Source organism: Blennius ocellaris, assembly GCF_963422515.1.
Source record: "Blennius ocellaris genome assembly, chromosome: 18".
NCBI classification, from domain to species: Eukaryota; Metazoa; Chordata; class Actinopteri; order Blenniiformes; family Blenniidae; genus Blennius; species Blennius ocellaris.
This window is the reverse complement of record NC_137667.1, coordinates 14,160,459-14,177,083: the sequence shown is the minus strand read 5'-3', so window position 1 is coordinate 14,177,083 and position 16,625 is coordinate 14,160,459. Positions and strand designations below refer to the sequence as shown.

The window sequence follows — 16,625 nt, the reverse complement described above, 5'->3', positions numbered from 1 at the left end:
CAAATCCATATAGTAAAGCCATAAGCTGCACAAATCACGCTCAATCCAATTGAAAATGTTTATTCGTGTTTGGCTTCAAAGATTTAAAGGATTTGCACATCATTTCACACTCTTAAGAACACATTTTTAAAAACTCTTTGCATTTCTATCTGAGCATTTTTACAGTGTGCCATTCCACAGTTTAAAAAGATAATAGTCTCTCTAATTCTGTACAATAATATGATGCAAAATCCATATATGTATCTGTAAATTAAATTGATCTTGTGTCATTCAAAAGGTCATCACACAATGAGTTTACAATAAACTATTACAGTCGTTTCTTTTTAAGCAAAACACTGTACAGTCCGTCTGAATACTTGTGTTGGAACATAAAACGTGCGACCCAGCCCCCTGTTAATGTAAGAAAAGTAGTATAGCACTTTCATTCAGAAACATCAAAGAGAAATGGAAGGAAAACATTGTATAAATACAACAAATTACAACAGCAATTCAAGATAACAAAACACTGATAATTCCTTACCATGATGCCCGTTTGTTATTCCATCATACAGTTGCATGACACATTAACAGCTTTAAGTTGTCAGAATAATTATTGTTTCACATGAAAATGCAAGATGGCAAAGTAAAGTCAACAAAAACATGTCGAATGATATAATTCAAATGGTTGTTTTCAAGCATATGTTGCCTGTTTCTCGGGTGTGATACAGTCCAGAAATTAAGATTTCCCCAGTGAAAAAGAGAGAGTAGAAGAGTTTGTGACTCCTTGAACGGAATGAAGTTGTGAGAGGGATGCATAGTTCGGGTTCATGATGGGACTCAGGCAGTCATAACGATCCAAAACACGCCACAGATGCAGTAGAAACATTTGAGGCAATATCAAAATAAAATTGGGCAATGTGAAACTTGGATGTGCAGGTCAAGGGCATCAGTGCACAGAGAAGTTCCTGGAGCTTAAAAGACCCCAAAACATATTCATATTCCTCTCCGAGGCGACAATGAAGGGCTGGTGCCACAGGCTGGGTGAACTCACTGGACCCTGCCAAAGGAAGGTGGAGGGCGATTGTGGATGGATTGAGCGTTAGCAGCAGCCCGATTTGCTCTCCGCAGCCACAGTCTCCGGGCCGAGTTTGATCCGGTCTCCATTGCTTTCCTCATAGGGCAAACCTTTATCGTTCGCCAGGATATTTTCTACCAGGAAACGCGCCGCCTCGTCCACATTGATGTTGTCCTGTGAAAACAGCAAAGGTAATTCAACACTGTTGCTTTTGCCTGCACAGCTTACAGTGAACAGAGACCACTATTTCTTCTAAAAACTGATTTGTTAAATCGGTTTAAAAAAAAACAAAAAAAACAAACCCCTTTTTCTTTATAAACCAGTTTGTTAAAATAACATCCAATCAGACAACAGAAGGGACAAGCTCAAAATTGGCATTTGGTTTTGTCCTTCATACTGTCCAAATTGGATGACCCAATTGACTGAAGATGTACTAAACATAAATTAATCTTGTCCTGAATCTTTAAATGAAGAAAGATTTTTACAAATGACTGTTAACATCTTGAATAAAGGCAGAAATAACACAAGCGTCCATTAACAAAAAAATGGTGAGTTACAGGAATATTAAATACAACTGATAACTCTTCATAAATGATTGTGGAAATATTTGTATCACTGACAAAACTCAATCGTGCTGTATAATGTAGTGCTTTGATTAATAAGGATTCAGAGTCAGACAATAATTAAGAAGCAGTTGTTGACAATGTCATCAAGCAAGACTGATTAAGAAAAAGCAAAAACAAATCCTCAGCCTTTAATAAAATGAAGTACTTCTCCTCAAGCACTACAATAAAAACAATTTAAATCTCGTCATTGTCCTCTGCAGCCTGAGGGAAACTTTCTGCTTTGTCATAGTGAAACACAAAGAAAGCAGGCTGCTCCCTGTCAGAACTCCAATCACAGGTTGTTGTGGGTTGAGTTTAACACCAGCGTGACGGGCACACAAAACAACAGCCCTCCATTTCACTCAGGCAGAGGAAATGACTTTGCACGCATCACACACATGCCCACACACTTCACATGACGCAGCACGTGATACAGCCTCAGGACCCAAAGTTAATCTGGAAGGAGTTAATGAAGTCAGCCTGTTCCAAATCTGTTAAAGCATTCCCAAACACAGAAGTATATAATACACAGTTATTGTGTCTCCAGAAGACGAAAATTGCTAATGGAGAAAAAAAAACTGAAATCTGTAAACAAATCAAAAAATGGGGGGGTTGAATAATAATCTGCTGTTGCACACTTGTTGGTAAAACTTTATTTTCATGGTATCAATATCCAGAGGTTGTTAGAAGGATGTTTTAGAGCTATTCTATGAATTTCTACAACTGAATCTTACAACTTTACATGAGTAAAACAGCTATAGCTTTAATGTAAGAGGAAGCCAAACACAAGATGTCAAAATGCTTTTGACTCAGAAGTGATTCTGAGTGTGAATTAGCAAAACCTCCCAACCTTTGAAAAGGGCAGAGGTGGAAAGAATTGGACAATTAGTCTTCAAACACAACTGCTGGCCCAGTGTCTTATTTGTACATAACTGCAAGTTAAAGTATTGTTAAAAAATCCCAATAAATGCAAAGTACTATTCTTTAACATTCACCACATTCGATTGCATTGTCAGGAATGTCTTAATTCAAAGCACATTTCTCAAACAAAAACAATTAAATATTTACAAAAATTACCAAAGGACTATGTTTTGTTAACAAAGGTAGATATAAAACAGAAATGTTCTCTGTTAAAACAATAAGCTCAAAGGATCTGAACATTAATTTAAATTGTTTGTACCAAGTCATGGCACGATTGGGAAAGTAGATAAGATACATATAAAGAATAGAAATTAAACTATATTTACTCAAGATACCGTTTTATTATCAAGATTTGACTATTTGGAATGTATTGTTTTGAATGCTGGAAGTACGTTTTTTTAAAAACTGATTCAAATAGATGAAATACATACATTACCAGCGCGAGGAGCTACATCGAGTTTTGATAAAGCATTTGTAACTCCTACTTTCATTCAAAAATGTCTCTCTTTAGATACTTCGAGTAACAACAGACTTTGTAGTGACGCTAAACCTGTGACATCGTGACCCACATTGAGGAGAAACATGACAAAACATTATCTAATCCTCGCAGCACATCAATCACTGTCATGCGATACCATATCTCAGCAGCTGTCCCACAGATTACTTCGGTCTAGTTTCATCTTATCCTAATTATTCCACGCATGTCCATGCTGAGAGCTTAATTTTGGACCAACTGCTGAACGGGTGTTTGACAAAACCATTACAACATGTCATCATTTCACAATAACTGCAGAGAAACCAGTGTGATTGCACCATTCACAAAGAAATTAGCTTCCCCTTTTTACAAAAGGTTGATGTTTCCTATTTCAGTTGATCTTTTTTAGGGGTGCACGGTGGTGTAGCAGTTAGCACTCTTGCTTTTCTGTGAGAAGTTTGCAAGTTCAATCAGTTCAAATGAGCACAAACACAAGGACTGAATTTAAAGTCGGAGCAGCAAAGGGTGAGGAGAGCCATCTCACATCTGCAGCGAGGAAACACTGGAGGCACTTAAAAGGTAAAGAAATACTAATGAAAAACTAATAGAAGACCATTAAACATTGAGCTAAAATACAAAGGTCTTAGATTAATTACAGAAAACAAACAAAACAGGAGTAAAGTATAATTGTGAGTCAGATATAAATACACAGCTAAACATAAACGGTTCAATAAATAAATAAAATAATACATTTAAAAAAGACTGATTAAAACAAGATGGGTTTTGAACTTTCTTTTAAAAATGTCAATATTCTGCCCTCATCTCTTCAGGCTGTTCCACAGATGTGGGCTGCAGGATGCCTCACAGTTCTAACTTTAGAAATAACTAAAAGGCCACTACCTAAAGACATGTAGTTGCTTGATTTTCTTCAGGTACTTTAGTTTGCTTCACTCCCACAAGCCCAAAAAAAGCCAAAAAAAAGTTTGAGTTTACTTGGTGAATCTAAATAGCTCCGAGCTGCGAGTGTCTGTCTTTCTGGGTTTGTTCTGTGATTGACTGGTGACCTGTCTGGTTCTACCCTGCCTTCGCCTGCAGTCAGCTGGGATCGGCTCCAGCAACGAGCGGATAAAACTGATCATTTTTCAGCAATATTCCTGTATCAAAGATTGCAAGAAAATACGCCTCCTTGATGTGAAATGGGACCCAACTCTGGTGATTTCATGCTCCTCTCGCCTGGTTTTTAAGGGTAGACACACTGGAACAAAAACATAAATAAACTTCAAAGAGAGGAAATATTTGGAAGGAAAGTCTGTCGGGCGAGTTTAAAGAAGAATGCTTGTAAAAACTGAATCGCTCTATTACACCCTGGTGTGTGTGTGTGTGTCGAGCTGCATTTCCTCACCTTCGCAGAGGTTTCAAACCAGCCCAGGAAGCCGGTCTCTTTGCAGAAATTGTCCATTAGGGATGTGTTGTTGGAGCTCTCTTTCTTCTGGTCGCACTTATTTGCGAGTAGCACTGACGGGATGGGGTTGCCATTCGCCAGCTTCACCTTACTGTCCAGGTCGTGCTTCCACTTCGACACGGCCTCAAACGTGGAGCCCCTCGTCACATCGAACACCACGAAAGCCCCCACAGCCTCTTTGTAGTACACCCGCGTCATGTTCCCAAATCGCTCCTGGCCTGTGGTGGTGGTGGTGGGGGGGGAGAAGTCAGTGATTACAAAGCAGGACAAAGCTGAATGACTAATACAGTTTGGGGTTGTGGAAGATAATATAAACACACATCTGACCCAAACAATATGTTGAAAAACACATGAGATTTTGGTTCCACTTCGTCACGACTCTTTTATCTTCTCAAAATATGGCCAAAAGATGATAATATACTGAGGGTGATCATTCGACCTACTTTCTCTAATTTGCCATGGGCCTAATCTATGCACAGTGAATGGCAGGAATAATCTGCCACAATAATAAACCCATTCTCTCTAGTCATTCAATGAGAAAATCACAGATGAGATTTCACAAAGGCACAGCAGGAGGGATTGCCAGCCGTATATGATGTGTCACATTCAATCTGGGGAAGTCTCTTCATTTTGGAGTGCGTTTCATGCTTTACACAAACCTACACTACAAGTAATAGCAATTCCTTGAAGGGTAAGGCAGTAGTGAATGAATTCCTTTCCTCAACTTCTCCCTCTTCTCAGTTTGCAAACACTCGGGTGGCGTTACACTGTCAAGATGATGCATCTTTCATGCAGGTTTCTGACTCAAATAATTTGAATGACCCATAGAGATCACAGAAAGCTCGTGTTTTTAGTTTCATGTCTGAAATACCAACAAGAACTGGTGGAATTTCCACCTTCTGTTTCAGAGGTTTTCAGGGTTTTCTGCGATTTGCATTCAGTTGTGTTTTTTAGTGCCTTTATTTAGTGCGTTTCTCAAAACATTCGTGTTCATGTGTTTGCATATGGGAGATCATTAGAGATTTCTGGCCCTTGGAATGAGGATCTAGGTTGTAAGAATACCACATTTGGGTCTTTTCATTTCTCCTTTTAAATTGTTCAGCAAACGATGCACTATAATGTTCAAGGAACTTAATCAATATGCTGCCTAATGATTTGCAAGTGTACCGAGGTAAAGCTGAGTTTCAACATATTCGTTAATATTAAGACTTGCATGTAAAAAAAACATCAAAATACACTTTATCAATATAGTGCAACACCAGAAAATTGGCTTCAGGATCAATGTGGTGGTTGGTTAACTTGAATTAAAGCAGGACTACTTGCATACTGAGAAACTGGGAATTGGGGAATCGGGATTTACTTCAGTGCCTGCTAATTTCATGGCTGGATTTTTAGTCAATGTTTTATGTTCCCTAACAACTCTGCCACCAGGTCACCCCGAGGCCTATAAATCTCCTGCATATGATCACAGCACCTGCTCATTTCATTTGGGCTTTTTGATGAAGTGTCTGCGATCATGTGGACCCCCAATGACTTGAGGTAGTATGTGATAGATTTAGTGCATATTTATGCTACACTGCTCCAATTTAAGGAAGCCTATGGGGCAAGTGTAATTGTGCAGGGTATTAGACAGCTAACAGCCTTCACTAGCGCTCAGTCACAAAATGAAAAATGAACCGAGAAAAGGAATTGAGGAACTGTGAGCACAGCTTCTCCAAGCACACTTTCACTTTACTGCTCGTACTTACCCAACCACGCGAGGAACTGGAGTGGCGTGGTGCAGTGCGGGTATGAGCCAGAGTGTGAATACACTGTGGGGCCCACAGGCCTGACGGTAATTGCTCATAATTGAGAGTCTAATTTTAGCTGATATAACCCCCAGGTGAATTCACCAGAGACACGACACAGTGGGATAAAGAGCCGATAGACTGAAATAAGACTTTCATTTCCAGGCCTTGTAACGCTCATACATTCAGAGGATTGAAGGCAGAAGGAGGATAAAGACGGAAATAATGGTCCAATCATTGTCTCTTTGTATTCTTTTGAGACAAGTATGCAAATTTTGCCACAACTGACCGACAGTGAAACACTGACCATTAAGACATGAAAGGATTCTTATTTGTGTGTGGGTTTTTTTTGTTTGTTTGTTTGTTTTTTTATCAAAATATGTCCTTTGTGGCTCATTTGCCTCAAGACGGAAACCAGCTGCATGAACATGTTCAAAATGTATCTCAAGATCTTTTGATTTTGATATTTTGGTTAATTTTTTAAAACTCCAGCAAGCAGAATAGAAGTGACAATAAACACTGAACTGACCAACGTAGTCCCATTGCTTGTCCAATATGAAAACAGAGCTGGTGTTGGAGTAATAACATCCCACCTGCTGTGATCAGTCAATACCTCCAACATGATCATAGTCATTCAGTGAATATACACCCAAACGTACACACACACTGCTGTTTTATACTGCAATGGTGGATTCGGGTGCATTCTCAAGATGCTGCAGTTTCCAGAAATCCAAGATGACACATAGACCGAGAGAGAGAATTACTGATTAAAATCTTCACACCTAAAGCAAAAGTAGATATATCAATTAATTTAACACAGATGTGTTCAGAATCTCAATTCATTATGCAGCAGCTTGATTAAGCATTAGAAATGCTTCTTTAAAAACACACACGACTTCAAAAGGTACTAAATATGTTGGCAGGTACCGAGAAAGTCATTTTTCACTACTTAGTAATATTATCAGAAGGCTTCATGCTCGTAAAAAAAATATGTTTCCCGTCTGTGCAGCTCAATAACAATCTGTGCAGACCTTTGGGAATTGTGGAAGAGGCCACAGAGGCGATCACTACTGAAGCTGAGGCTCCAGAAAAGACAACACAGGTGTTTACATGTCTGTCACGCATAAGCCACTGCAATACTGGGATAATGTTTAGTGAACAGATAAAATCAAAGACCTCTTTGGGAATCAATACATTCATTTTTTTTACAGGGAAATAAATTATAGAAAGAATGATGCAAATGTCCGACTGCAAAACATGGTGAAGGGACCATCATGTGGAGGAGCCCCTTAACATCTGCTTTTAGTGTGAAAGGACAGATTTTGAGTGCAAGGTGTTGGATCTCTAAGGGAGGCAACAATCAAAAACATAATGACTGATTTCTAACTTTATATTTAAAAAAAAAAAAGCTGGAACTTCCCAGAAAGCTGGGAGGTGCAAGAAGACTTTTGATGGCTGTTTTCAGCGCACACTTCAGAAAAATGAGATTTGTTGGTGACACCAAAACGTGCCTGTGGTTGTCTGTTTCTCTCTGTGCTTGCCCTGTGATGGACTGGTATTCTGCTTCGTTTCTCCATAGTTAGCTGGATTAATTTCCAGATAAAGCGTTGCACAAGAACGATGGATGGATGGATGCTTGATATGCATTCATTTGTTAAGACAGTCTGTGATCTGGATTCACTGATCAAGGGTATGAGTGTTGTTGGATGAAGCGTGATATTTAGAAAAAAATATCTTTACTCTCTAATCTATCGAGATCTTTAAGACAACTCGCAAACATCCTGCCCTCGTCTGTTCTTCTTTGTGGCCTGCAAAATAGCCACTTACTCACACCTCAACACAACATCAATTGCAGATACTCCCTAAATAATGTAAATCTATATGCAAATCATGGTGGAGATCACCAAATGCATGCATCGCGTTGATGAAATAAGCTTAATACGCAGACATCCAGTAGACTCTTTACATTAAATCATTAGCTCCAATTGTCATACATCATTCAATAATCAGTCATTACGTGGCTTTTGCGGGCTTATGGACTCTTGTCCAAAGAGTTAACGCAACTGATTTTGTAAATTGCTCTTGCTTACAAGTGGAGGACAAAAGGTAAGGAAAGAAGAAGAATTAATACTTTTCTTGTTCTAAATCCCTTAAAGTCAAAAACATTTCATATAATTTAGACAAATAAAATGATGCCAAAAGCAATATTACGAGTCATGTGTTGCTAATACCAAACAGCAGAAACCACAGCAATGGCCTGAGCCATATGAACAACTGAGTATTTACTCAGTGAATACCACAGAGGAGCATGAGACTGCAGGAGAGAACAAAGACGCGCTGCTGCGCCAAGCGCAACATGAGCGAACTGCCTCCCAACTAAAGAGGAGACGACAAGTAACTAGCCGTGAAGACAGTGAACTCCAGCAGAATTTTAAGAACTTCAAACAAGGACATTTCAGTTCACTCCAACATGCTGGTGCATGACCTCAAGCATAATTAAGCCCCCGGGTCATGAACGGAGGGAAAATGTTGAGAAATCGTCACTTGATGAAAAAGAAACTGTTTAGTTACAGGCGGTGTATCATCTTTGTTTGTTGTGTGGGAGAAAAAGAAAGAACGCAAAAGTCTCATCATTATCCAAAGCCCTAGCAACCCCAGTTTCCTCCACGGTCGTACATATCGCTATCATGTGGGTGGGTTACCATGGAAACTGTCCAAGCCAGACATGGCAGTAGCAACAGCAGCAGTCTCCGTCTGTTGTTAGGCGGCAACTGCCTGTGAAACTTCCCCAGATGAACAAATACACACAGTCCCCACACGGCAGTGAAGTAATGAAGACAACACAGGGGCCAACTGTTGAGGTGGTGTTCAGCACGAGTTTCAAAAGGGAGATCATGAGTAACACATGACTGGCACGTTTAAATTCCTCCGAAAGGCATGTGAGCAATGACTTACTCCAGCTTACTACGGACTTCAGTGTTGAACAGAGCGACCAGAAGCAAAATCTCCAGCCATTCGGTGGTTCTACTCTCACTTTCAACTGTGAAGGTGAGGGTTAGTGGAGGAAGTCAACATGGAGCCGAGGTACATCTGTTGAACGTATTGGAACTTTATCCAGAGAATTTCCTTCCCATACTATTGGTTTTTAGGAGTATTTCAAGAAGTTCTGCTGCTTTAATACTTTCAAATGTCAGTGGTGGACCAGTGAAACTGTGTCAAAGCAGCAAATAAATCCTGCTGGGTTGAAATGCAACAAGGCCGCCCTCCTCCTCCCCAGGCCGGCTCGATCTGCTCGTCGTGCAGCGCCCTCTCCAGAGAAACCAAACGAACCAAAGAGGCAGCTCCCAGTGTTCCACTTGGCCTGCCTGGAAGCTTACCACCACAAGAGAACTGGACACAAAATGCAGAACCAGGAGTGAGCAGGATTCTTCTATCCAGCAGCAGGACACAGAGCAGTCGCCACAAAACACAGACGGTTTCTCCACCATTTCTCACGGCAACATGTGCACACGTCACACAGCTAAGCAAAGCACTGTTTGTTTTGATGGTACAACTCTTGATTTGACATGATTCATTGATACGCTGATCTGGTCTGTTATTAGATAATTGATGTTTAGTCAATCTGCAGGCACTGCATGCTGACAAAAGCTCATCGAGACACACACTTTCCGTTTCTAGGAAGGATGGTGTTCATTAAAAGAAAACTGACATTTAGAAATACTGTGTTGCTCTTAACACCAAACATAAACGGTGCCCAGTGGGAGGAAAAGTCAATAGGTTCGCTTTACATAAAATAAATAAAAAATAAATAAATGAGATGACGGGGTTTTTTTTCCTGCAAGAATCTCGGACTCGTTTTTCTAAATTCAGAAGATGCCTCAAATTGGCACCACCACTAGCTGATAATGTTCGAGCAAACTATGATATAACAAACATGGTGAACACGAGTAAGTTGACAAACTAAATCTTTTAAATTGAGAAAGAAAAAAAATGGAAGCAAAACAAAATGTCATATATTCATGCTGTTGAAACAGAGGGAGAGAGCAAACACTATATTTATTATGTACTGTAAATGTAGTACATGGACATTTCCTCTTTGACTTTGGTCAACTCTCTTCGGGGATTGCTACAGATAATCTGACATCCATCCAATATATTGACCGTCTCTCCTCTGCATTATGTCCAAACCAAATCAACCTGCTCTTGCTTTACCCCGAAACTAATCAACAGTAGCCATTGTTCTGCTGTACTATGACTCTTTGATGGTATTTTTATTATTATTATTAAGTGAATCTGATAAAGATCTGTGTAATTAATAAATATCTTTGTGGCTTGAATATAGAATGATAACAGTGTAGGTGACGGCGAACATTATTGGCTGAGATATCTGAGACACGTTCAGACTATCATGGTGTTCTCAAGAGAAAATCTACTGCAGCACTTATATGCTCAAATTTTAAACACGAGAGACAAATTAAAAGAAAAACATGAAAGAAGAAGACCAAGAGAAAAATTAATAATCATCTCCCTGCCACCAAAAAAAACACAGAACAATGTTTGGCTTCTGAAGGAAAAATCTGCCAAATCTCTGCCGAGAAGCACTGAAGCTTCACTTGGCTGCTTGTGGTTGTGCAACACCTTGTTAATGTTGGTTTATCTTTTATTTTTCTCACCCACTGGTAAATTGTGTTTTGTTTTTTTTACTTTTTCCACACCAGTTTCAGTCCGTTCAAGCCTCATAAACCTCCACTTCTATCTGCACTTATTGGTTGTACAGCTTGTCACACTGTGTGCTTGAACATTTAGCCTGCACAGTCATGATGGGCAAAAGGAACTTGTTTGCTTGGCCGTGATTTAGTTTTAGTCAGTGTTTCACAAGAAGAGTGCAAAAAAAACAAAAAAAACAAAAACTAGCTGATTAATCTCCGACTTCACTGAAATGGAATCAACAACAGTTTGAAATATCAGTGATTTAATATTGAAAGACTAAAAGTAAAAATGACAAACGTGGACATATCGCCGAAGATGTTTTGTGTCTTGTATGACGGCAAATTGAATATCACCATGCTTTAGTGCGTCTGTTATGAAAATATGTTGAATCTCATCTGAAGATGACCACTGAGACTTCTTCCATTGTGTCTGATCCCACCGATGGCACCGTTTTGAGCACGAGCTGCATTTATATGGTCACTTTTTTGTCAGTGTGATTGAAGTTCTTTCTGATTCGAGGATCAGATTCTTTCGTTTACATCAATATAGTAATAGATGTTGTGTTGGTTCACATGCAACCATATGTGACCCGATTCATTTCAGTGGCGATCTAAATGTAATCAGGAAGAAACGAGCACGGGTCACTTTTTTTGGCGCGATGCGGCACGGATTACTCTGCCACCTTTCCCACTTACGTGTGAATGCAGTCACATCATGATGTTTGGTGAGCTGACGTCACAGACACGCACTTGGATTGAAATGTTTACGTGGTGCAAATTGAATCGGGTCGACACTTAACCGGATTACTTTTGCTCCATGTAACCGCAGCTAATGATAGCACAAGAGTTTGTCATAGTTAATGAAGGTTCCTAAGAAGACTGTGATGGAAACCACTGCACAATCCCTTTGATATGCAACTTCCTCTGTATTCAGTCATGTTAGACCCCAGAAATGTGCTCATGACATCTCCCTCTGCCATAGTGGTAATCATCCTGTCTGCTGGCCGCGGCTAATCCGGGAGAGAGCAGTAATTCCGGTTGAGATGGGGCGGGAGACCCGCTCAGTGTAGAACTGAATTCCACGCCCCCCCTCCAATCTTGTACGAGGTGCTGATTATCATTCCTGATAGACTGTAATCACTACCGAGGTTGGTAAAAGACAATGCAACCCCAAAGTTCCTCTCAGTGTGCCAGGATGATAATTCCTCCTCCATTTCGGCACGATTAAATGGCTTAATGGCCACAATGACTTGGCATATATACCCCCCGACTTTACTTTTCCACACCCACTATTTGTTACTTATTATATCCTCTGAGAGTGCAGTGCCTGGTGTAGGTGTGAATAATGAATTCTGACATCTCCCATCGAACCTCAAACCTTCCAGTTCATACACACAAAACTTTCTCTCCACCTGCCGTGTTTGTGTCGCCTGGATAAACTATATCAGTCCAACCAAGTGTGTGGGTATGCCAGTGTTTTAGTTCCCGTCACAGATCCTATGGTGTGGCAGTGACAGGCAGACAGGCCTCCGTTGGTCTCAGCCACAGATCGTCCCTGCACACCGAGCCAGGTGTGATGCCAGGGCTCAAGTGGCGGTGCAGAAAGTCGTCTGTGCCGCCAATCAGGGAGCGACAGATATTCAGGTTGCTCCGACGTTTCCAAACACACACAAATCAAATATGAAAACCACAGTTTTATAACCATCTGTTGCAGTTGTCTGAGCCTATGAAGGTTTTTTTTTGTTGCTTTTTTTCCTGATCGCAGGAGAGGTGGGACGTACTCAGCCAAGTCCAAAGGTGAGAAGTGAACATGTCAAGGGGCTGGTTTAGTTTATCTTTTCAAAATGTGACATTCCCATACTGGTACACGGTCTGTAAACAGCACCCATCTTAAAAGGTGAAAATAACATTTTCTGTAACTTCTTTAGCAGTGCGGCAAAAAATGGATATCAGCAAAAGGGAACCAGTCCTGCGATAAAACTCTTTCAATGCAAGTAAGAGCATGTTCCCTTTTCTACTTCTTAAAACAAATCTACAATTTGACTGCAGTGACTGTGGCACACAAGAACAACAACAACAAAAAACATAAAGCAATGAGCCACAAAAGATGCTGCAACATTCTCTTTTTGCTGCATGTGTGCACGGCACACACTGAAACCTCTCTGTTCTCTGCAATACGCCCCTAATCACTTGCACATGGTGCGTTTTTTTCTTCTTCTCCACTATGTGAAGACTTTGTCTGCTACAAAGCTAGAATGTACAATGTTGTTGGTCACACGACTTGGTCAATCAGCACATTTGTATGGTATATACGGTAAATGTGAGCTTAAGCTACAGAATTATAAAGACAAAAGTATGTTTTATTGGTGCAGAACAGTAGTGATTTCATTGTTCTACTTAAACAAAACGTCAACAAGGACAAAAAGAGATTGAGTAAAAGGTTTAGCTCAAATGATTCCACAGCTGGACTTTCCCACTTCTTCTCACTGTTGGACTGAGAAGTATGTGAGAATAAATGACTCCCATCTGACTGCATCTGAGTTATTGCTTTCCTTGTTTATTTATGAAACTTTATTGAGTAAGTTTTCATCCAGAAGCCAATTGATCAACAAAGTAAATATCACAACAGCCTGATTAGTCATGTCTGTTCGACCAGGTCCCCCACAGTCTGCATCAGGAGATCTTTTAGTCACGAGCCTTTTTATGAACTGAGAATAATTAACTATTTCAGCTGTCTGTCTCTACACGTGAGAACATGCCTTTTGAGCTTGATTGGATTCACTGTACTTTCAGACTGCAATACATTTGTATAGGTTTAGATTCGCTATGCCATTTACAATATCTGTATTGGAAACGCATTTAAAAACAGTCAACTCAGACACAGAAAGGGGAAAAACAAAATATACAAAGCTTTGTATTTCTGTGACAGAAGCAGATATCCGCGTGATCTTACTACATGCAACGCAAAGATAACCATCATGAAGTTACAGCAAACGCAACCAAAGCATTTTACACGTTTCTTATGTAATCTGTGGGCAGACCCTTCTCACCCACCCTGCATCACACACTCCCCATGACTGCAGCCTGTGGTCTTCATGGTGTGCTCACTTCCTCTCACCTGCCCTGTCATTGTCAGATCCCTTGCTTTACAGTCTCACAGATATTTCTGTGTCTGAGGATGGCAAACACTGTGAGTTTGAACAGGACCCGCCAGTCTTGGGGGGGGGGGGGGGGTATTTACACTGCCCTGATTTCTCTCAGCTTGCTTACTCAAGCTGCTGGAATGCACTTACTGGCATATGAGCCAAGTTGAGCTTCAGCTGGTGGAAACTAAATGAAATTCACTGCAGTCTTTTATTTTTTCCAAGAAAAAACAAAGAGTGATCAATGAAGGGAGTTAAAAGGGAGGCGATTGGAGATACTGCAACATGAATGACAAGGGGCACTAAGGAATTTATAAAGCCTATGAACACATTTCAATCCTTGGACGAAGTGTTCCAGTGCTATTGGAGCGAGTTGGCGCTGGTGCGGCGGCGGCAATAATGTGACCTACATTCCGATGACAATTATGAGCCGAATGATCAGAAAGTGGAAACACAACGAGATCAACCAGCTCGAAAAGCCCTCGTCCTGCTTCAGTCACAGCAGAGTTGTTGTTGTTGTTTTTAAACTGCAAATCGCACATGAGATTAATTACTGCAGCACGTCTCGTGAAAAGCTTTAAATGTGAAAGTGAAACTTGTGCATTTTCTCACGCACTTTTACACCAATGTTTTCCCCCCTTCTTCTTCGTCTTCCTCTCCCTTACCTGCGATGTCCCACAGCTGTAGTCGAACCAGGGTCTTGCTGTCCCAGTTGATGACTTTCAGCGCAAAGTCGACCCCGATGGTGGCGCGGTAGTGCTGCGAGAACAGCTGGTGGACGTAGCGCTTGATGATGCTGGTCTTGCCCACACCGAGCTCCCCGATCACCAGCACTTTGAACAAGTACTCCTTGCACTCAGACACAGAGCCCCCGGCCATGCTGACACTCACCAGCTTCTCTTCCAAACTTTGACAGCAACTTCTGCTTACGGGCTCATAAGCGCGCACACAACAAAAAGGTCCTGCCGAGGAACTGTGGACCGTGTGGGGGACCTGATGTAAGAGAAAGTACATGCGACCTTCCCCTTCTTCTCTGCGATTCTCCTTTTTTCTCCTCCTTTTTCTCCTCCTCCTCTGCAGAAACCACCTGATAAGTCATAGGACCCGGAAATGTCCTGGAAACTCCTTCTGAGCTCAAGTAACTCATGTTGACGTACTCATTTGTGATCCCCCACTAACTCCAGAAGTGAACTCCATCTTACCTCAAGCAGTGAATAACCCTCTAGAAATGACGCCCCGACATTCTTGAGAAAGCGAAATGTAATGAATTGATCAAAAAGCTATTTTAAAACTTTTCTGAAACTTTTGACTTTTGAAACACATTGTACTGTATGACTTTATTGATTGTATGAAGTTAAATAGGTCCTGAAAAACGGACCCAAATAACGTATTTCAACACCCATTTCATTATTTATTAAAAAGAAAAAAAGTAACGGACTATCAGTTTTTTTCCCCACTTTCCACCAAATAAAATTCTTCTGGAAACACAAAACACTTTTAATCATAAAAGACTACACAGTTTTGCTCAATGTACATTCCTGGTGTTTCATGACTAAGATTTAGAACTCATTTTGTTTAAGCCTTTGAAGCAATTCAAATTTTTCTTTATTTTAACATTTATTATGACTTTTGACCACTCGTTTCTATTCATGTTAGCCATTTGAGCCATTTTAAACATTTGACCTGTTTTTGCTCCATTCTTGACAGTTTCAAACATTTTGGCCACTTTATTTATTTTTTTAATCCAATCCTCCTTCAAACACTTTTTGTTGTTGTTTTTTATAACAATTTTAGCAGTCTCAGCCTTTTTCACCATGTTAGTCTGGAGGGTCTTTTAGAAAATAAGCCAACTATGCAAAGAAAAAAAAAAGGATAAAAGATAATATGGGTGAAAATGGTTACACATATAATTTTCAGAAAACTTCAGAGAGCCAATACAGAGGAACTAAACAACCATGTGTGGCTCGAGAGCTGAAGATTACAGACCCTTGGATCTGTGACCCCAGAGCATAAATACTGATAATATCATGAAATGTGGCCCACATATGAAACTATGAGATTTAATACTAAGATGAAATTGAACAAGATGGCTCAGGGGTTATCAAAGTTATTTTTAAAAACAGTAACACGAAGAGCTGCTTTAGCACAAAAATCCTGAAAAAGTTGAGTTTGATGGCTTTAAATTAATTAATCGAGAAAATGTTCAGCAATATCAATGATATAAAAACTGAAAAAAAGAAAAGAAAAAGGTTTGGACAAAAATATTAGAATAAATCCATGTGAATGCATCAGTCAGGTGTACTCTGTACTAAACCAAGCTGAACCATCAACATTGGCATTATCCTGAATGTTGAGCATTTTCATAGTTTTCTCAAACTCTACAAGTCCTGCAAAAGCGACTTCAAAGTTGAGCACAATGATTTGCAGAGCAGTCCAGCCCAAAATTAAAACAAATAAATGAAATATTTA

General features: G+C 40.1%; 1 protein-coding gene across 1 annotated transcript; it reads right to left on the bottom strand.

The window, feature by feature from the left end:
* Window positions 1–103: 103 nt before the first annotated feature.
* On the bottom strand, window positions 104–15,173 carry rab32a (RAB32a, member RAS oncogene family). Its single transcript, XM_080513726.1, has 3 exons — window positions 14,822–15,173; window positions 4,458–4,735; window positions 104–1,228 (listed from the first exon to the last, which is right to left on the bottom strand). The coding sequence occupies exons 1-3, from the start codon at window positions 15,168–15,170 to the stop codon at window positions 1,079–1,081; spliced, it is 777 nt and encodes a 258-aa protein (XP_080369852.1). The 5' UTR covers window positions 15,171–15,173; the 3' UTR covers window positions 104–1,078.
* Window positions 15,174–16,625: the final 1,452 nt, after the last annotated feature.